Here is a 22,701-nt window from a genome sequence, read left to right as displayed (position 1 = left end):
GGATTGTCGTCCATCTTCTTCCTTTATTAACGTGGAACTCACCGCAGTGCTGGATACATCTAAGTATAAATAGAGCTCATCACCCACGATCGGCTTTGCGAGGAGTGGAGCTGCCCCTAGGTACTGTTTCAGCTCCTTAAAGGCAGCCTCGCACTCTTCCGTCCATTCAAATTGTCCTTTCTTCCTTAAGATTTTGAAGAATGGTAGGCACTTGTCAGTGGAACGGCTAACGAATCTGTCGAGTGCTGCTATCCTTCCATTGAGTCCCTGCAGCTGCTTTAGAGTTTTAGGTGGATCCATCCCCAGAACAACTTTGATCTTATCTGGATTGGCTTCGATTCCCCTTTGGTGCACTAAAAATCCCAGGAACTTGCCTGAGGTCACTCCAAACGTGCATTTGGTGGGATTCAACTTCATCTTGTACTTTCGCAAGATGTCGAACGCTTCTGCCAAATCCTCCTCGTGTCGCTCGTTCTTTCGACTCTTTACCAGCATGTCGTCTACGTAAACTTCCATATTTTTGCCGATTAAGGCTGCAAACATCTGATTCATCATTCGTTGGTAGGTTGCACCTGCATTCTTTAATCCAAACGGCATCACGGTGTAGCAATACAAGCCTCGACTCGTGACAAAAGAAGTTTTCTCCTGATTCGGTACATGCATCTTGATTTGATTATATCCAGAGTAGGCATCCATGAAACTCAATCTTTCATGTCTTGCAGTGGCATCAACCAGTTGATCTATTCGAGGCAAAGGAAAAGAATCCTTTGGACAGGCCTTATTTAGATCCGTGAAGTCGATGCACATTCTCCATTTGTCGTTTGGCTTCTTTACCAGCACCACGTTGGATATCCACTGGGATAATGTACTTCCCGAATGAAGCCTGTTTTTAGTAGCTCATCCACCTGTTCAGCTACAATCTCGTTCCTTTCTTGGTTGAACGTGCGACGCTTCTGTTTCACTGGCTTACAGCTCTCGTCGACGTTGAGTCGATGTACCATAACTACTCGGTCGATTCCCGGCATGTCCTCCGGTGACCATGCAAACACATCAGCGTTGCTTCTGAGGAAGTTTATAAGGCTTTCTCTTTCCTCACTCCCCAACTTGGTTCCGATGTTGACCCGTCGATCTTCGGCTGTCAGAGGGACAGATTCTACCTCTTCAGCTGGTTCTCCCCTGTCAAGGGTGGTCGAATTAAGTCGATGACCAGGGCTCGGTCTTGCCTCTCCCGAAAGATCTGTCGCTTTAATCAGGCCCGCCACTGGTTCTCCCTTATCAAGGGTGGTCGGATTAAGTCGATAACCAGGGCTCGGCCTCGCCTTTCCCGAGAGGTCTGTCGCTTTATTCAGGCTCGACACTGGTTCTCCCCCGTCAAGGGTGGTCGGATTAAGTTGACGATCAGGGCTCGGTCTTGCCTCATCTAAATGATCAGCCGCTTCTTTCAGGCTCTTCTCTTCGAAGCACCGATGGCTCTCATCAGGATTCATGTCGCTTTCGGACCAAGTCGATGATCAGGGCTTCGTCCTACCTCGCCTGAATGGTCGGCCACTGCACCCTACACGCCTTGGATCGAAATTTCACCTCAGATCGGGATTTTGCTTCGACGAAACTCGTTTTGCCGTATCGTTCCCACAGACGGCGCCAATTGTTGATGCGTGGATTTCGGTCCTCCGGTTCACTACCTCGCATCCACCAAACTTGTTGATCCGGGACTAGTACCTGCAAAATCAAATCGAGCTAAACCGGTGTGACTCTAGTCACACGGGCTCCGATGCTTAAGTTAGCAAGAGAATAACGTAAATGTAGTCAACTCTCTTCCCCCTATACCTCTAAGGCTGGATCAATACTTATAGCGTGAAGTTGTTCCAGAATCTTCCGTAGCTAACCCTAATTCACCGTTGTAGGGCCGGGGCGACATCGTCGATCGAAGACGGGGGATCACTGGCTGGGCCGTGGGCCGAGCACAGCTCTGGACCGAGCCCCGAGTCGGGGCCGAGCCCCGGGTCGGGACCGAGCACCGGGTCGGGGCCGAGCCCTTCGTGGCTCAGTGGGCTTCCCTCTGGTCGCTTTCCTCGTTCTCTGCCCCGGCGTTAGGTCACTCTTTTGGCCGGCCCGTTATGTCCCAGGCCGGTCTTCCCCAATCAGACTTCAACTCCTTGTCTCGTTTCGGGTCATTTTCGTTCTCCATAACACATAATATCACTTGGGCCCCTCTTATATATTTATTAAAAAAAAGATTCATTAATCAAACTTCTACTTATTTAATACATTTATCATATGCCTAACAAACTTCCCGTCCCTATTGAATTTTCGTCGACCATCAACATTTACATGTATCAATGTAGCTTCTCCCCGGACAAAATGTCTAATATTTAAAATGCTTTGTTAGTTAAGGGTCAAGATACTGGGTCAAAAAAAATTAATGTGACTTCAACAAAATATAAAATGATATATGTATGTATCTGTGTATATATAAACATAATATCAATTAACATATTATTAATAATTTTAACTTATATAAAAAATGTGAAATGTGAAATGCTTATTTAATAAATTAAATTTTTGTTATGATTCTTTTTTCATTTAGAAGTATTCATCCGCATTTGTATTTACATTCTCATAAAATTGCCTCAACATTTTCATCATCGACTTTTTAAATAAGATCAAAAGAGTCCGAATTTAGGAGGTAAATCATAAAGAAATACTTAAAATTTAGGGTCTTTCAATTTAGATTTTGTTTCTTTCAAATTAAATCATCAAATTAATTCAGCAAAAGTTTTTTGATTCTATCAAATCAAATCAAATTAATTCAAAAAAAGTGTTATGATCCAAATAGTGAAAATTCTGAAAATATTTTCAGTGCTTTCAAATTAACTTTAAAATACAAAAGTACATAATTATATAAAATATTGAACTAAATATTTCGTTGGCAACGACCCACTCAATTTTCATATCGGCTAGCAAACACATATCTGAAACATAGAACAAAACTCTATTTTTCATTGAATCACTTGTTTCAGATCAAGATCCAAACAGACCCTTGTAACTTTTTATATAATTTTATTTCCCTTCCGCTCCTGCTTAGATCAATCTCAAGAAATAGGACACTGCAGTCTCCACTCTCATCTAACATATAATAAAACACTTGTTCATTGATTTTTTGTTCCAAAAAAACATCTAAAAAGCAGCGGAATACCAACATGCACTAAAATCCAGTAGCAGTGTACCATCGAATCGTGGCTGCCCAGCAACTTGGCACGGTTCTGGTTTGACGATTCAACGGGAAGATTTCTGGAATTCAGAGTATATGGCAAACAGCAGGACCCACCACCATGTGAACTGCAAAATCTGAATTGTAATCAGTCACATTCTCCAATAATCTATTTGATTCTGGTCGCCAAAAATGTTCCGCAACCCATGAATTGTTTTGATTCTTCTGTATCAACCAGTTTTTCAAACTTAGATAGATTTCATTTCTATATCTGGGCTCTCTTTTGAGTTGATATCAGGGCCTTCCTCCGGAAGAAGGCCAAGGAGGGGCAAAGGCAACAGTGAGCTCAGATTGCACAGGATTACTAGAGAGGTTAAATTATCAAATCTATCTTTAGTGATACCAAAGATCTGTGTCAAAGCAGCACCTATCAAACCTCCAACAAGACTACCTCCGTTAAATATAGACATGAGAGTTGCAAAAAGGGTGGCCTCCATCCCCTCCGGACATATTCTTGCAGCTAGCACGAGAACCGGCATGAATGAGGCCTGAAAAATGACTCAAAGAATGAAGCCAGACAACCACAAGAAAGCGACTAAAAGGTTTTTGAAAATAAAAGAAGGCTCATGAGTGGCAACTAGAACCAAATATGACTTCTATTTTCAGAAATTATGAAAAGATGTTAAAAGAGAGAACAAGTGCTTTGTGCCACGACAAGAAGAATATGGGGAATGGACAGAATGATAATAAATTGTTTACGCATACAAGGAACACATGCTTGAAATAATGTTGGATCTTTTGTTGTGGGAAATCTTTCTTTATATTTTCATAGAACTCTCCTTTGTCTGAACTATGGTAAAAAAGCCGTCTATAAACGTGTTCTTTCTTCTCTTGCACAACCAATTACGATCCCTTTTGTCTTTTCTTCTCCTTGATTAGTGTTCCATAGCAAAAGAGCCACATTATTCAAGCATGTGGCTGAATTCGACATAAAGAATAAGCCAAAGTGATGCACATCAAGGAATATTATTTCCAATTATTTTAGAATTTAGACATCTTCTAATATTACAATTTAAATAATTTCCTTATCTTTGGAATTATATTTTCTATTATGCTTATAATTGGCCTCTATAAATAGGCATTTTGCAGACGCCCCGGGCCTTCTTTGAGCATGGAGTTTTCCCGTTCCACTTTCCCTCTTTCTCTGTCTTACTATGCATATGCTGATATGCAATATGAAGTGAAAAAGTATTTTTATCCTTGAAAATATTTGCATTCAAGATTGAGGACAGAGGTGTGACACTTGAGGAAAAACATACTACCTGACCAAGAACTGTGATGATTAAAGAGTCCCCAATAGCAAACCACTCATCGCTTATGCCAAACTCTCGATTTAGTCCAGTAACAAGAAAAACCTGAGCCACACACATAGACATAATGGAAATCAGACACCAATGTTCTTTTAATTTAAAATAGCATCAGGAAACAGAAAAATATAAAATAAGGGGAAAGTAAAACTGTTCCAACCTGAGTCATCCCGAGAGCTGAACCAATTATTGACATGACTAGAAAAATTTTCCTCAAAGCAACATTTTTAAGAAACGCATTGTACAGTGCTACACCAACCAAGGAAGCAATTGATGTAACCAGTTTAACCCGTCCAAGAAACTCTGGGGTGAATCCCAGTTTATTTGTGCTGAGAAAAAATTTACTGATGTCATATCTGAAGTAATTAAAACCTTAAAATGATTGTTCAACTCTACACTTCGCACAAAGTGAAAGATAATAACCATGTTCTATGATAGCAAACTACACTTACGCAAAGAAGAACATGGCTGAGTCTGACTGTGGTGTTGCCTGCCACAGAAAAATGAATAGTGTGGGAAGATATACATTTGGCTGTCTTACAGCAGTCCATAAATTAAATATGTGCTGTTTTGAGGTTTCAATAAAACCCAAGGCACCTGGAGGAAGATTGGACCCATTTACAGGGACACAAACAGGCTGTTCTTCAACAAGAACAGCAACTGCTGATGTTATCAAAGGTAGTAAGGCTGTGACTCCAAACACAAACCTAAGAGATCCAAATTGAAGAAACATAATCACAATGCTTGCTACAAGGAAAATTACAGTGAAGTGAAAGAAAAAAAAAAAAAAAAAAAAAAACAGTACCTTACACCATAAGATTCCACCAGCGAGCCACTAAAGTAGGAACTCACAATTCCACCAAAAGCAGATGATCCCCAGCATAGCGACTGGAGCGAACCAGACATGCTTACTGATTCACCACGAGCCCTCTCTACCACCATTGAGTCTACAACCTACATAAATGTAAAGTATAGTCAAAGCGAGTTTCAGCGGCAAGAAACTAATCATGGGTCAATTCATATGCCGATTTCTCCTAAAAAATAATGTAGGTAGTAACGGAAATTACCAAAATTTTGTTACATTTATTAATAAGAGAATTTTCTGAGAAACAAAGTGTTTACATGAAAAGATAGCAAAAGAATATTAGTAAAGACATACAACATCAGAAAACGCCACAGAAAGAGATCCGAGAAGTATACACATAGCAGCATCATACTTGCTACTAACAAGGGTGGCCATAAAACTCCATGAGAATGCACCAAGAAGCCCTGATAAAATCAAGTATGATCTTCTTCGGTAACCACAAAGTGGAACAGAGTCACTGCAATAACCAATCAGTTATTCCCAAAACAAACGGGGGAATGGATGGAGCGAGAGAGAGAGAGAGATGAACTAATACCTAACAAACCCGTATAGAGGTTTGATTAGCCATGGTAATGCAGCGAACCCAGAAATTACAGCTGTCTAGTCAGATACATAATTTGTTAGAATTAAGTTAAGGCTCTTAAAACATCTGCAAAACATAAACGATGAAGTTAAGCCATGTGAAGAACAGCTTACATGAATTTCAATCAAATTGAAACAACAAATTCAAAGATAATGTTCATTACCAGTTCTAAATTCAACAGAAAAGAGACACGAATGTAAAAACTACATACCTCAGCAGGATCTAAATGCAAATCATCTTTTAAATAGAAACTAACAGCAAGCTTCGCAAGCCCTAAAACTCCTTGAACAAAATACACCATGGCCACAGCAACATTATCAGGAGTTAAATCTACACCAAAGCATTTGACGCCACTCAAACTGTATCCGAATCCGAATGTCCTCGGAACAGAAGCAATAATACTGCCAGAGGACGTCACTCCATCCACGCTAGAGATTAACGGCTCCCCTTCTTCTACACCTGGACCAAAACATAAACCACAGAACCAGTGCTGAGCGCGAAGAATATTCAAGATTCATCCAACCATAGCAATGGCATCAAATTCAGACTCAATTACTCGCTCTCTTTCAGCAAAATAAGATGAATAAACGTTGCATGCGTATTCCTCGGCGGCAAGAATTGAAATCAGGTATAAACAGAATAATGCTCGGAAATGAGTTGAGTGATTGATGATCTTACCATTGTTGGAAATCGGGACGGTGTCGTCGTCCTCCATATCGGATCGGGTAGTTGGAACAGGTAGCAACATGAAGCTTTAACGTAGGTCCCGTCGCATCAGAAGATGGGGCCACTGCCGGTGCCGCCGGCAGATCTAGTGGAGCAGGGATCGGGAAAGAGGACGAAACCGTACGATTAAAATAACTCAATCACTATCCCTTGTTTATCTGAAGTTCTTGTCCCTTTCCAGTTTCCATTTCTGCAACTTCATTTCTTAATCACATTATCCATTCAAGGTCAAAGTGCTCCAGTATTTTTTTTTCTTCTTTTTAGTCAAATGACGATATTGCCCCGTGGATTTGGGCTGGGAATGCTTTTTGGATCTTGGACCTCGGCCCGTTTTAGCTAAAACTCTTGGGCCCATGAGTGAATACCTTTAGGGCTCTTAAAATGTGGTTTTTCTTTTCCCCTCAATTTTAGGAGTTCATCAATTTTTCCTTTTTCTTTTTTCTTTATTTATACAAAGTTACAATGGATAGGGTGAGAATTTCAATTTAAAACACAAGATATAAAGTTGTGGCATCCATCGCAGCGATAATGAACACGACAGGAGCGCATTAGATATTTATCTATACCCGTTTTTTCCCTCGACTTTGCATTAGTAAAAGAGATTTGAAATTACGGAAGTAGACTAGTAGTTATATGTCATAATAGTACAGTTCGAAAATGCACATATAAATAGTTGAAAATAATGTATATTAAGTGATTAATAGATTATTTTATAAATTTTCAATTAAAACATAGTTAAGGTATTTTTTTTAGTATACCAATACGTGAGGTGAAAACTAATTTCCACAACTTTTTAGTCAAGATATATGTCATAACTAGTTTAGATTCGAGAACGTTGTTATGAAAAATCACTCAATAAGCTTTTTAGTAGAGGAGAGTGATTATAAAAGGAATTTTAAATAACTATTAAAAGTGACAACGAAAAAAGTAATATGGTTTTGAGAAAAGTTAGTGTAATTATATTTAGAGAATATGTCAAAGATGGTGGAAGGCAAAGAAATAATCCAACTTTAATGAGGTAATTAGTGGTAGTTGCATAATTAGGAGTTGATTAAAAATTGGAGATTAAACCCATACACATCATCATTTCATCGCCACTGGAAATATTAAAAGCAAAAAAAAAATCTGGACGTATAAGGAAATACAATTCTCTAATTAAACATTACAACAAAATTCCAACTCTACATCTTCATCAGAGCCTTCTTGTCACTGTACTTCTAACAAAAAGGCCAAAAAGAGAGGAAACAGAGAGCAAAGAAGAGATGGAAAAATTTCCCCGGAAATTTTCCAAGAATCAAAATCCCACCGTTATTTTACAACTTGCTTTTTTTTTCCCAGGAAAAATGGCTTTGATCGGCAAGTTTATCAATTATCAATTGTCAATTCCCTCCTCCAACATCATCTCCTGGTATCGGCACTCATGGCTGCAAAATGCCTTTTCCCCTCTGAAAATGATTAAACGGATGAATTTATAAGTCATTTAATGACGGTTGACAGTTATAATATGCAGGAGAATTCGAGTTTCGAACCTGTACATGTAAATATCTTTGCCCTGTTCAAGATTCTTCTTGCAGTGGTAGCAGAAACTGAGGAAATTTTCCGAGGAGAAACTTGTTCGATCTGTGAAAAGCCCATTTTCTTTTCTGGACCAGCCGCTCTCGATGACGCAATCGCCGAATATGTGAGTGGTGCGAGGATTCGGGCCGTGGGCGATTACGCAGGTATAGTCCTCGGAGAGCTCGATCTCGCCGGCGGAGAGAGACCCGGCGAAAACCCGAGGAGAATTCGGAGTCTCGAGGCCGGAGCTGGACGATCCAAACGCTGATCTCTTCGCCGGCGACAGAGACGAGCCGGGGGAGAAGGAACCCAGATGGGAATTCCTCGTCTTGATCCCGAATTCCACTGGGGATTTTGGGGACTCGTCGGCCGGAGAAACGAACGGCGGTTGCAGAGGAGGGATTTGGATCTTCAACTGAGATCCCAATAGAACCATTCGGGTCTCGGGTTTTGTGGGCGCTGGATCCGATTTCTCCTCCGTAAGAGCATCTACAATCCCGAGGCCAATCCCTTTCGAATCCCATGGCCGTTTGGACTCCGTTACTTGTGTTCTTGGCGAATTCGATTCCGCCCACAACGGATTTCTCAGACCCAAAAACGGTTCGAGAATTGAAGTCGGGCTCATCACAGCCTCAGTTTCCGACAACCCCTTTGAAGAAGAACTCGTAAACAATCTGGGAGAACCAAAGAAAGACGAACCCAATTTCCTATTATTGCTCGTCGGAGAAATCAAACCACCACCACCACCGCCACCGCCACCGGCCATAATTTCACTCCTGCTAACTCTACTTCTAGATCTGATTCTTCAATATCAATCACTACCCGCCTGAAACAACAGCACGAAGAAGAAATCAGAAACGAAATTCCACCATTAAATTGTGTAACGAACTTGAGGGACTCACCGGAGAAGACAACAACAACTGGTGATGATCGGAAACCCCGGTGGAGTGAATGCGATTTCTAGGTAAAACTTCGGTGACTTCCATTTGGGAAGAAGGAATTAGAAACTACAGAAAGGAAAATGAAGAGAGAGAGGAGTTTGATCGTCCATCCCCCGTCTTTCCCGCAACAGTGGCACAGAATTGAGATGTCCAAAATCAGAAAAATGTAGCCATCTCGAAAAAAAGATTGAAGAACGACAAAAACCAGAAGAAGCTGAAGCTCCCGTGAAATTGAAAAAGAAGAAAGAAAAAGAGTGGTGGCGAATAGTGATCAGTTTTTCACTCTCTCCATTCTGGGTGGCCCTTTTTGGTAGATAGTGGGATTTTTTTTTACACTTTGCACTTATTAATAACTCCTCTGTTTTGGTTCAGAAAGAGGGTGTGCGTCGAAATCAGTGGGAATTGAAGATGAAGAAGAAGAAGAAGAAGAAGAAGAAGAAGAAACAGAGAGAAAATGGAGAAAGTGATGTGGGGAAGAGGAGGATGCGAGGGAATATATAAACTGGATACACCCACTTACCTCACACAATTCACAATACCCATTCTCTCACCTCGGCTTAGCCTTCACCATTTTAGCTTCCATAGCATCCAATGGTTTCTTTTTCAAGTTACACTTAGTGATTGGGGAGTTTGGAATTGATTTATCCTAAAGTTTCAAAACCGATATTTAGTTTTTAATTGGTTGTTGAGATGTTAAAAGTGATACTCTTTATTCTAGAGGGTTGGATATTGTTTATACATTATCCGGTTTCAAAAATGATACTTTTGGTTGTATGGAGTTTGAGTTTGGTTTCTAGTACGAGTCTTATGATTTAGTCTCTAATGTTTGAGTGTTTTCTTTAATTTAGTATATGTTGTTTAAAACGTTTCAGATTAGTTCATTGTGTTTTGACATTTTTCAATTGTACCATCTTTGGTGGTCGATGTTTGATATGATGTTTATAAGTTTCTAACTCCTCTAAATTTCTAAAATAATAGCCATACTTTTGGTTTTTAACCTGACCTAATTCATCTCTTAAGTATTATATTATGTAAACTTATCATTACCTAATTTTAACTTTGATCAACAAAAAAAAAATGTTAAAATGTAAGGAATTAAATTGCAACTTTTTACTGCGAGTCAAGACATCTTACTCATTCTATAAAGGTTTTAGGTTCAATCTCTCATCCCATATTAATGTATTAAAATAATAATATATACTAAATTCGGAGAAATAAAAAAATTACTATAATATATATAGCATTTTTTATTTTATTTTTTGAAGATTAAAATTGATTGAAACTCATAAAATCCATTTGAAATAGCTATTAATCTTTTTTTTATCAATTATATATTTTTGTTTCTGATTGCATGCGTAAAATTAGCTACTATGTGATAGCTATTTATTGGTTTAAATAGATGAATAATTTAGTGTGGCTACCATTTCCATGATATTAGATCTATGTGGTAGCTATTTCATGTATTCTTTAGGTTCAAATAGATAAATTATTTAGTGTTGCTAGGACTTTTATGCTACTACATATATATGATGGAGAAGCAAAAAGATATTTATTTCACTATAAATTTGACAAATCTAAAAGTGATAGATATATTCTACTTCTACCCAATAATCTCTCATTTAATTTAAATTACATATCTTTTTATGAATACTTTGAATTCTCTAAATGATACAACAATATCATTGATAAATTTAAATGTTTTGGTTTCGTAAGTTTTTAGATATTATTGATGAAAATAAATTTATCTTGAAAAAGCTAATTTTTTACCAATGTATTTATTTGAATAAGTTAATTTGAAATTTAAGATTTTAACTCCATCAAATTGAAGATACAAATATTAAAATAGGCTAAATTGCAAAATATACCAGTAAAAATACTCTCGTCCTTTAAAAACTTTCAATACTTTTCTTAATATTTCATAAACGTTTTAAAAATACCCTTTAACAGAGAAGCTTAGGTGGATTAAGTCAAAAAAATATAGAAGAATCTATCAATTTTTTAAAAGAATGATTAGAACAAAATTGAATAAACAATGGAGAAACAAGCTCAATTAATAATAAAGGAAGAAGATTTCTCCGTTAGAAATGGAATATTAATTACATTATCATGTCATTCTAGATTTTCCCCGTCAATTTCCTGTTTATAATACCAACCGATGTTTATCCAAAATGATTTTTTTAATTTATATAAAAAATTTGATAAAAATATTTTTGAAACAAAGGATTATTTTTTGTAATTTAGCTTAAAATGTATAATATTTATTTAAGGTACTCTTTTAAAGAACGGCTTGGCTTAGTCGGCTCTCCTAGCTCTATCGGCTCAGCTGCGAGCCTAATCGGCTAAAGTAAAGAGAAAGAGAGATGTGGGACCCGCGGCGTAGTTAAAAATCGGGTGGAAGTTCACGGACCGGCTCGTGGGACCCGTCATCATCAAGCCCGGACTCATCGGCTGCTTAAAAAAAATAACAATAATAAAAAAAATTAAAAAAAAATAGAGCGGGCCCCACTTAACTCCAGTTAAAGAGCCGGATTCTTGGTCCGGTCCGGTCCGGTCCCACATTATTCCACACCCCCACGGTTATTTAATTTCTCTGACTATTATTTCTGAAGTTTTATGGCATTATCTACCTCACATAATGACTGTATTACCCTGCGAGGGTACTAGAGCTGGGAGTCAACGCAGGGGCACAATGGGAATTTTAGGGGGCCGGAAGAATATCGAGGGGCCCAGTTGGAAAGATGAGCCTGAGTCTCTCAATAATGTCCCATGATCACAGTGACTAACCCAACCAATCACACCACGCTTTCATCATATTTTAATTTTGCATTTTCCAATTCCCAAAAAACGAGGAAAACATAAAAAAGGATAAAAGTTTAAATTTATGAACTTTAATGTTTAACCACCAAATCTATTTAGTGATGGTCAGCCTCTAGATTACACCAAAATTTAATTAGGTCCCTAAATCTTGAAAAATTTTTCCATTTTTTAACCAACATGTTGAGATAATATGTATATTGCCATATTATATGTCAACATTTTGTTTATTTGTTCATTTATATATTTTTTACGATTTTTTTATTTATCTAACTAGTTGAATCAAGAATTTGACCAACTTTACCAAGGTTACCGTAAAATCTAACTGTCATATTTTGCATCCATTCATCGTCTGCCACGTGTATGCTGAAATCTACCTTCAACTAATCGGTACAACATTGTCAGGATGAGGGTTTGAACTCGTAACCTTTTGATCAGAGATAGGTACCTTAACTACTTGAGCTATGTTCGGTTTGACATGAAAATTGAGACTTCAACATTACTATCTGCCACTTATTGACTTACCTATTTACTTTTAGCTAGTTTAGCTAACTATCTACTTGGGTGATTTGCTTATTAAATCAACAAAACTTTTCTAATATAACTGCAACATCAATTTTAATGTAGTAGAATATATATATATAATTTGTAGGTAATTGAAAATTTTTAAATCTTAGGGTGGATGCACAAAAGTAATAATATTTTTTACTAAAAGAGTAGAAATAGGAATATAGTGATTTCTAAATTGGACATGTTACAAAGAAAAGCAAAGTCACAGACAAAGCATTTATGAGGAAGAAAGTGATTTTTCACCAAATAATCTAGGGTGTTAGTTTTACATTCATACTCAAATCTTTATTCTAGCATGGAACATGTCTATCTAGGATACTATTTCAAAGATTACATTATAAGAATAATAATACTACTAATATATCAACAAAGATACAAATATGTGCAAAACAAATGGAAAAAGCGTATGCAAAGTGAAAAACAAATTGTTGATGCACGACGTCTGGCACAAATGAATCTTGCTAAATTAAAGGAAGGTGCTATGACTTCCATTGAGGTGGTAATCTGCATAGAAAACTTGTAATGGTAGGGTGCTACACCCAACAAATTTCTATACTTTTATTAGTATTTAGATCGAGGTAGTGTCGAACTAAACTAAGTTGTTTCGCATTAACATAATTACGACATCCATGAGTAAGAGATTAACACTTTTTATACTCTACTCTCAGACATTTGCATTTCGTGAGAGTGGAACAACATTCCAAAGCACTCTAACAAATGGATGGCGATTCGAATAGAGGCACAGTACTAATGCGATACGGTCGATGGCTGAGGTCAACGTGCCACCCCACTCGTGGAACAACTGATGGTAAAATAGCTGTATTCCAAGATGAAGTTACATGAAATAATTCTAACTGAACTCAACACCACATTGATGTAAATACTAATTTAAGTTGAAGTTAGACATTGCACCCTGATACGAGCTATGAATATAACTACTTCGACTTAGTCGTGGTCGCCTAGAATGTAATGTGAAGAATTACCCATTCAAATATAAATGAATGTATAAAAGGCAATGGAGGGGACAATAATTTTATAAGTGATTAATAAAAAAAAAGATTCATATATATACCCATGCGAAGAAAAAACGAACAATATCCATTTGAAGATAGTTCAACTGTTAAGATATATTTTCAACTGAAATATCGATAAATTGAATTCTCATGTCACACATTGTATTAAAAAATATAAATAAAGGTCGGTAAAAAGAGACTTAAAAAATAAAAGAAAAAGGAAAAGTTGGGGTGTCACTTTTTTTTGGAAGGAACGCCCCCACATAGGGCTGAAATGGGAATGGAGAATATTTTTCCCTTCAATTTCGAGGACAATAACTTTCATCTATATCTCTACCATTATCTCAATTTTATAAATTAATAATTAAACTAAATTAAAAGTAAGTAAGTTCTTAAACTTTTGTAATAGATTACGAATTTATCAATTTGAACTTAGTTCAACTAGTCAAGGCATATCAATTTGAACTTAGTTCAACTAGTCAAGACATATATCTTCGACGAGAAAATCATAAGTTCACATTTACATGAGTCTTATATTGTTTTATTGAGGAAAAAAAATTATAGGTTTGAATTGTTTTTTTTTCTTTAACTTTTATCCCGAAGACAGAAACATCATCTTTGAAGAAAGTGGAAATAATACAAGTTCAATCGACCAAAAAAAAAAGAAAACCCATGATAATAAAATGTATGAAAGAATATAAATTTCAATGATACGCTAGAAAAATCAAAAAATAGAACTCTATGTTTACCAAACATTATATTATACAATGTTTAATTGGAAAGTGATTGATGCTTTATATAGTTATACACATTAATCTATCATTTATTTCATCGATCACGCATTAAAGACTTGGCCTTGACTTTGACTATATTGAAACTACATTAATATTTTCTTCCCTTGAACCCATTAACTGCTTTTTTTCTTGTGTAGTTAAGGAAATTGTACAATATAATAAATGGTGGACTTGTTGGAAAAGCAAAACAAATCTCTGAGGATTACTTTCTTTAATTGTAAAATTTATTTCTATTTTTTTCGGAAAAAAAAAAGTTAACTAATTGTACATCTAATAATAGAAAACTAAAATAACATGCTTATTAAATGAAAGGAAATTATACTCGTAGCAAAATTTTTTTATATATTTTAAAATACATCACATGCTTTCTAAAATTTTCAAATATACAACAAAATTAGAATTATGATTTTGGAATGTTTCATTGTTCCAATTTTTACCTTTTTTATTTTTCCATATCTCGCCGGTAAAATTTATTTGTTTCTCCTCTGTTCGTATTTTAAACACTCGTATCAAAATAATATATCAGACACTCATATCAATAATATATCAGATGTATATCTCACACACATATATTATGAATATATTACATAAATATTATAGATGTATATCATTTAGGTAAAGTTGTCATTTTAAAATTGGACATCTATTTTTTTTAAGTGTTATATTTGATAAAACTAAAACTAAATGTGGTTGTTATTTTGTTAATTTTGCTAAATGTTTTTGTCATATTTTCAACTACCCCTTAAACGAATGCTAATAAGAAAAAATACGATCAAATAAGTTTTAAAATTTACTAATCCCTAGTGTTGCTTTCTTTTATCTTGACCATGTTCCTATGCGTCTAAATTTTATAAGAAAAATATTTAGATGGTGACTCGTCAACATTTATGATCTATCTTCTCACTTTTTGAAAAATAATTATAATTATATATATATATATACATATATATTCAATTTCTATGTCTTACTTGTAAAAAATAAAATTCTTAATGAATGTTAATCAATAAATACTTAAAATACTTTATTTTTTCGAAGCTTTTTATTTTTTTCTTTTTGGCATCCACTAGTTAAGTTTCTCTTTTATATCTATCAAAATCTATAATAGGCTAAAAAATCATTATCTTCAATTGACACAAATTTGATTGAATTTCCCTTTTTTCTTCCCCTTATTATTCCCTTTCATCCTTTTGATCTATTTTGGTACTTATCTCTTCAAAGATGCTATTTATGATGATGGTGACATGGCACCGATAAAGCTTCAAAACCTTATAGTTATAGCTAATGGCCTGCATAGTTATAATTAACCACAATTAATTATTGAAGGTTACACCCTAAGCTCTATTCCCTCTTTTTTTTATTTTTTTATTTTTGTAATTTAAGAGTTAATCCAATTGAGTGGTTTTCAAAAAAAAAAAAATTATATTAAAGTGACCCAACCCTAATAATAGCTAATTGATTTGCTCTTTGCTAATTATTGGTTTAGTTGGTGGGCCCAATTTCTTCTTGATTATTTTTCAATAATTACTTGGTTAATATTAATAAGCTTCTTTCTATCTCTCTCTAGCTATTACTTTATATGTTTTTGGGAATATTATACAATTAGATTTCATAGTGGAGTGTTACTTGTTTGGACAAGAAATATCATGGCTCTAATTTTGTCTTATCAATCTTCTTTTGTTCCAGTGATGCTCTCATATCAACTCAATTAGATATGATAAAACACATGGAATTGTTTGCCTATTAAAAGCTTCAATTTTTAAGGTTATAATTTTGTAAATGAAATGAGTTATTAGAGGGAACCCGACAATCTATTAGACTCGTAGAAGTTTTAAAATAATAACAATTAAAATCATATTAGTTAGGAGTTCGTATCGAATCATAGTAGATTAAACGAATGAAAGTTAGAAAATTGGAATTATCAATTAATATTTGGATAAAAATTCTTTCCAAAACCATTCTATTTCTATAACTCGCTAAAATTCTTCTGATGATTCTACAACAACGTGTTGAGCTACTAATATGAAAAGAAATATCGGTTGAAATTCATTGAGAACTAAAGCTTTTCAAATGAATTTTAGTCCAAAGATTTATAGTATGTTCGGGGAAAAAAAATTACTGAGTTAGAGTGAGTTTAGTATACACATATAGTTTCTTATGTTATTTTAGATAATTAAAAGTGCTTTTTAAAAAATCTCCAATGTTTAGAAATAAACCTTTTTAAAATATTAGATTGCTTCAAAACATATATCTGAAGAAACATCTAGAAGATAATTATTCAAAAATTAATTTTATTATTGATTAACACTCTTATAGTTTAAGAGATTGATTGCTCACTAAAAAAAGTGTGAAAAAATTCCTTCAATTAAAACATTACATCAAACTCAACCTTAGTTTATGATATTTTTTTTTAGTATACAAATAAAGTGAGGTATGGTATAAGGGTTTGAACAATTTTAAGAGAAGGAATAGGTGTCAATTACCATCGAACTATAATCTTGTTGGATTTTCAATCAATTAATTAGATTAATCGATTATCAATTCGTTTTTTCATCCACTGATCGAATTTATGTGATGAAATGAGAGACTTATATGCTTTTGATAAGATGATTGAGTGTAGTTCATCGTCAATTATTATATGGTGGGTTTGATTTTTCTCTCCATTATTTTTAATGTAATATTAAAAAAACTTAATATTATTTTGGTTAAGTTAATCCAACCATTGAGATGATGACTGATGATCATCAAATGAGGCAAAATCAAAATGACCAAGCAAGCAATAAGAAAATCAACATTAATACATAGAAGTCAATTTATTCATAACTACTTGGATTTATTGGAGAAACATGATTAGAAACCAGGTTTCAAATTGATTAATAATTAAACATCTTTTATCAAAATAATAATTAAACATCTTTATTTCAGTTCTAATAACTCACTCCATCATAATTAAAAAAAAAGGTTAGAACTATCATATCTATTTTGTTATTGTCCCTAAATTTTTAAATATTCTAATAAAAACGATTTTAGTTTTGCTAATAATTTAATAGAAATCTTGTTATAAAATTTTCTATATGACTCAGAAGAGAAATGTGCATTAACTGTTGAGCTATGTTTTTGTTGACAACTCATGATTTTAAACACTTATTATCGTATAATCATATAGTAAAAATTAATGACACGTGTTATATTAAATTTTTATTAAATGAGTTATCAAAATTAATGTTTTAAGCTAGATGACTTGTTTGGAAAAAAAATGAAAAATGAAAAATAAAATAGACAAATATAAGTTTTAGACCTAACAAATTCTATATCGTTACCATTAATCTATCGAATTTCCTTGATCATATTAATCTAATTAATCAAACTCTTTATCTTTAAAAAACGAAAAAAAAACATGAGCAAAACTCTAAAGTTTGAATCAATGCTAGGTTTGTAGTTACGCCTATGATTGATCATTCGCTATAATAAATCTATGCAAGTGTGTTGAATTAATGAAGGGATATCATCTAAAAATCATTTAAATAAATATTAATTTTGGTCTCTTAAATCCGTTTAGTAGCATTCCAGTGTTTTGTTTCTCATTTCCAATTTTATTAAGAAATCTAAATTTTTGAAAAAGTACTTAGGTTTCTTACTTCTAATTTTTTAGCCACAATCTTAAAACTGTATAGAAATTTTAGAAACAGTCTTCTTGTTTCTAATTTTTTTTTTTTACATAAATAAAGAATTTTTTTTATCATTTTTTAATCTATGGATATTGAGAGCCACACAATTTTGTTTTATTTTTATTATTAATAAAGAGAATACATAAACAAGAAAGGAAAACCGGTTATTAACTTATTCGACTTATTTTCTAAACTTATAAATTTTGTATTGACAAATTGCTTTTTGTAAAAACCTTAAAACTAAAAACTGAATCATAAGAAGTTAATAGATTAAAATAAAATAGAGCTGAAATTTAAGGAATAGAATAATTGAAAAAAAAAAAAAAGATTTCATCTTACATCCCCAAGGGAAAAAAAAAAAGATTAAGGATAATTGAGCAAAATGTCAACACCATTACCTCAAGTAGGTCTAGGAAGCAGGTGGGAATCATATTAAAAACTTTAATCTATGAGGTGTGACCTACGAAAAAGCAAAATTAATGAGATATTAAACTTTAGTCCTAATCTTTAAGGAAAAAAAGAAAAACTTTGGCCGTGATGTAACACTGTCTTTGGAGGCTCGTAATTTATATAGACCACAAACACTTCATCTTGTCTACCAATGACATGATTAAAATACACGTAAGCAATTTGTACTAAAAGAAAATATAGGTAAGCAAAATTCGAATAATTCAAAAGAAAAAAAAACCATTCCAATAAGTAATTGAATTTTTCAAAAAGTAAAAAGGTAAATCTAGCTAAGGGTTATATGGTAGATAAATAATGATTGAAATTTTGATTCTTGTTAAAAGCAATTTTGAGGGCTTTTTCATTTTATTCTATGCTTATGACGTTGAAAGGTATTTTTCGAGGAAAATGTTACATGTAACACTATTATAGTTTTGTATTTTTATGGCATAAAAACAAAACTTTACATATATCTTAAAAAAGAAATTGTATATATTGTCTTATTCGGATTTTTTTTTTTTTCTAAATTTTGTATTTGTTCAATGATATCGTCACCATTGTTTTTGCAAATTAAGTTTGTAGAAAAAGATAATAATAACTCTCCCTCTTTTCTCTTCTTATTCTTTCCATCTTTACTAAAGAAAAAGATGTGTATTATCTTTTTTGAAGTTGAAACTTCAATCTTGATTTCGAGTAAACCATTGAATTAGTTTATTTTAAAAAGAAAAAAAAAGGGAATGAATTACCAGATTGGTTTGAAAATATTTTGAGATACAATCAAGTTTTAGATCTCGTCTCAATATCATGAAAATGTCAATATAAATTATCGATAAAATGTTGATGTGGATTGATATGTTTGAAAAGATTATAAAAATAAAAAATAATATTTAAATTAATAAACAAGTATTTCACCATTTCTCAATAAGTTCAAAATGATTAAAATTAATATTATGTCTATATTAGTCATATTTTGTTGATATTTTTCGTGTTTTGTCAATTTTTTTTAGAATACTGAATGTCAATTAACCTCTCATGTTGATGTTGAATTCATAAATATATGAAAATGTTGATTGAAATATCTACCTATCAACGAGAATTTAATATATTAGATACACAAAAGGAATATTGAAAAATATCTGTTGCATTGTGGATAGTTTCATAAGGGTTAAAAAAAAGTAGTCCAATTAACAATGCAAATAAAAAATAACGAAACCAGAATAATTTATAAGAAATACACATTAGTACATTTACACGATTTCTTGTTATAATGATACTGAATTTTAAATAATAAGATAATTTTGTAATATAAAAAGTTATATTTAGGACGATATGAATTATTAAAATGTGGAAATTTGTGTGAATAAATTATATAACTGATTCATTCCATTATCGCAATTTTCTTTCTTCATAGGTTAAAATTTACATTTAGGACATGGTTTACCAATATCTAAAGTGAATATATATTCTTCCAAAGTATTAAAATTTAAAAGAGTTTACATTAATGCGGAGGAATATGAGGTCGACGAACCTCTATTCCAGGACTACAATATCGTCTAAACCAATCTATTTCTCGATACAACGATTTACGATTGAAATGAAAATGATAAAGCATGTCGTTATTCACAAGTACTAAACTTATTCAAATGATGAAAGAGTGTTTTGTTTATAAATTTTGGTTTAATTTATGTGAAACTATATTTATTTTTAGTTAATCATTAAATGATTTTAACAATAAAAGGAAGGTAATTAATTTAAATTAAATAAATATCAAACCATAAATACATTAAATTTATAAGGTAGGTTAATTAAACTATAGTTCAAATTACAAATTAATCGCGAGATATTATCTTTCATTCTCAAAACTTCATCATCGCAGCAATTGAAAATCTTAATCTCTAAATTTTTAATTATGTGTCAAATAACCTTTTAAACTTAGACACCAAATAAAAACAAAGTCTAAATCTTATGAACCAAAAATTAAGAATCCATCAAATACAATTATTAAAATTTGGATGACTAAACTTGTAATTAAACTTAAAATCTATATATTTCTTAAATTAATAGGAGAGAGGGTCCGGAAAAGAGAGAATCTTTTCAAAATTAAAAGATAAAATAAAATAAAATTTTCATAACTATAAGTAAGAGGTGGACCCTCCACGTAAGGCACACAGGCAACGTCCTTTTCGTGGGGGGCACCCAATTGCGTAGCTATAATTTCACAACGGTGGACCCCACAACTGGGACCCACATTGACCACCCGGGACTTGATTGCATCCACGTCAGATTCTTTGATTATTATTTCTGTTGTAATTATTAATTATTTTTTTATGATGATGGGCTTTGAGTTTGACAAATTGAAGGGGCCCACATAAAGGTTTGATGAGACCGCACCACCTTTGAGACAAAAATCAGTGCAAAAGTCTCCATTACCCAGACTTCATAAAGGCCCAAACCCATGGCCCATGACATCCCCCTTTTCTCTTTTATTTTATTTTTCACTTCTTTCTCAATAATAATTATACTTCATTTTGTAATTTTCGTCCATTTCATACATCTTTTAAAAGTTTCAATCTCGTTCTTTATTGTTGTCGTTAAATGCAGTTATTGGATTCAAGGCATGACGACTAATTTGTTAACATAGGATAAGCTTGGATTTGATATGATGATTTGACATTTGAGTAGATGAATTAGAAGTGCATAGACATATAGAAATTAGTGATTGATTCAGTTAGATTGGGGTCGGGTTCATCAATTGTACGAATTTAATTGATAGAAGAGAAACAGAAAAGTAGAGATTCAAAAGTTGGGGAAAGAGGTCGGCCTTGTGACCCCTAAACATTACCTCTATTAATGATTCTTCATGATTAACTTGTTTACGGTGCATAAGCCAAATTGTATATATTGTGGAGGGTTTAAAGTTGTGCATCACTTTAACAAATCACACGTAAAAGAAACTTTTCTCCTCAAAGATGAAAAAAAAAACCTCAATTAACAATTAAAGAGTTTACTTGAAATCAAATAATAAGTAAAATATAGGAAAGACTATCTAACTTTTCTTTTCATTTCTTAGTCATAATCATTATATTGAAAAAGATAGAGGAAATTAAAAAAAAAAAAAAAACTTCTAATCTAATTAAGGAGATTGTAACACATACCCATTTGATCAACATGATAAATACCCTTGGATCAATTTAAGCCAACAACAATTACAAGAGGACCAATAAATAAATATAATGCAATGTATGGTATATTTTTGCAATTAGCTAGATTAAATTGTACTTTATTGCAAATTGTTGATTTAGACTTGACCTACAAATATTGAAACTATATGCCCAAGACTTTATTATTATTTTTAGAATGATTTTATAGCAAGACCTACTCTACATCTCTGTCTAAAACTTCAATAATGCTCTCTCTTTCTCTCTTTCTCTATCATGATTTTCTTTTCCCTTTTCCTTTTTAATCTTCTGCTTCAGTTAAATGTCTTTTCCCAAATTTGTCAAATAACAATTTCATTTCCATCCACAAAAGTATATAAAATATCAAATTAGCAGCAGGTAGCACAGCTTTCAATGATGCTTAAAGCCAAGACACAAGTGGATTGGGCTATGGACAAACTTCCTTTATATATCTCTCGACTTATGTAATCGAAAAACTTTTCACGATTCAATACTACAGTTAATATATTTTGATATTATATCAATATTCAATAAGGTTGTATCTCAAAATCAATTGGATAATAAAAGAAGTAACTCGTTCTTTCTCTTTTCAAACAGATTATGGTTCTTTTGGACTCGTCAATCTTGAACAAATCTTATTTTATTATAAATAGTGGTATAATTTTTTAGTTTTATAAATCAATAAAAGGATTTGAAACTATTTTTAATATATAAAGATATGATTTTGAAAATTAGACAAGAATTGAGAACGCTCTATTTCAAAGGAGCATCATTTTTCCCTTTTAACTATAACTATGAGGTAACGTCCCTCTCTGTCCACTTTTTCTTTTCCTCTATTTTTCTTTTGTCATAAAATTTTGCATTAAATTTGAAAAGGTTAAATTATGCAATTAATTATTTTTTCATTTTAGTATGTTTTATCGGCTACCTATCTTTTTCAAAATATTTTCAAATATGTATTTGTAATAA

At 33.1% G+C, this 22,701-nt stretch overlaps 2 protein-coding genes across 4 annotated transcripts; both read right to left on the bottom strand.

Moving 5' to 3' along the window:
- Window positions 1–2,973: 2,973 nt before the first annotated feature.
- Window positions 2,974–6,968, bottom strand: LOC111009739 (folate-biopterin transporter 1, chloroplastic). Of its 2 annotated transcripts, none has more exons than XM_088126214.1 (9): window positions 6,705–6,968; window positions 6,238–6,485; window positions 5,979–6,043; window positions 5,738–5,900; window positions 5,384–5,532; window positions 5,031–5,285; window positions 4,739–4,907; window positions 4,534–4,626; window positions 2,974–3,759 (listed from the first exon to the last, which is right to left on the bottom strand). In XM_088126214.1, the coding sequence occupies exons 1-9, from the start codon at window positions 6,772–6,774 to the stop codon at window positions 3,460–3,462; spliced, it is 1,512 nt and encodes a 503-aa protein (XP_087982340.1). In that variant the 5' UTR covers window positions 6,775–6,968; the 3' UTR covers window positions 2,974–3,459. The 2 variants fall into 2 exon arrangements, with proteins under 2 accessions (XP_087982340.1, XP_087982341.1); XM_088126215.1 differs by lacking the exon at window positions 6,705–6,968 and adding an exon at window positions 6,583–6,697.
- A 916-nt stretch (window positions 6,969–7,884) lies between these two features.
- LOC111009524 (FCS-Like Zinc finger 8) lies at window positions 7,885–9,929 on the bottom strand. 2 transcript variants are annotated; one of them, XM_022282617.2, is made up of 3 exons: window positions 9,212–9,929; window positions 8,288–9,135; window positions 7,885–8,197 (listed from the first exon to the last, which is right to left on the bottom strand). In XM_022282617.2, the coding sequence occupies exons 2-3, from the start codon at window positions 9,073–9,075 to the stop codon at window positions 8,125–8,127; spliced, it is 861 nt and encodes a 286-aa protein (XP_022138309.1). In that variant the 5' UTR covers window positions 9,076–9,135; window positions 9,212–9,929; the 3' UTR covers window positions 7,885–8,124. The 2 variants fall into 2 exon arrangements, with proteins under 2 accessions (XP_022138309.1, XP_022138308.1); XM_022282616.2 differs by having other exon boundaries at window positions 8,282–9,135; window positions 9,212–9,910.
- Window positions 9,930–22,701: the final 12,772 nt, after the last annotated feature.

Source organism: Momordica charantia (assembly GCF_013281855.1).
Source record: "Momordica charantia cultivar OHB3-1 chromosome 7 unlocalized genomic scaffold, Mcharantia_2.0 BLBB01000007.1, whole genome shotgun sequence".
Lineage (NCBI taxonomy): Eukaryota > Viridiplantae > Streptophyta > Magnoliopsida > Cucurbitales > Cucurbitaceae > Momordica > Momordica charantia.
Note: the sequence above shows the minus strand (reverse complement) of the source record. Positions and strands in the feature narration are given on the sequence as shown.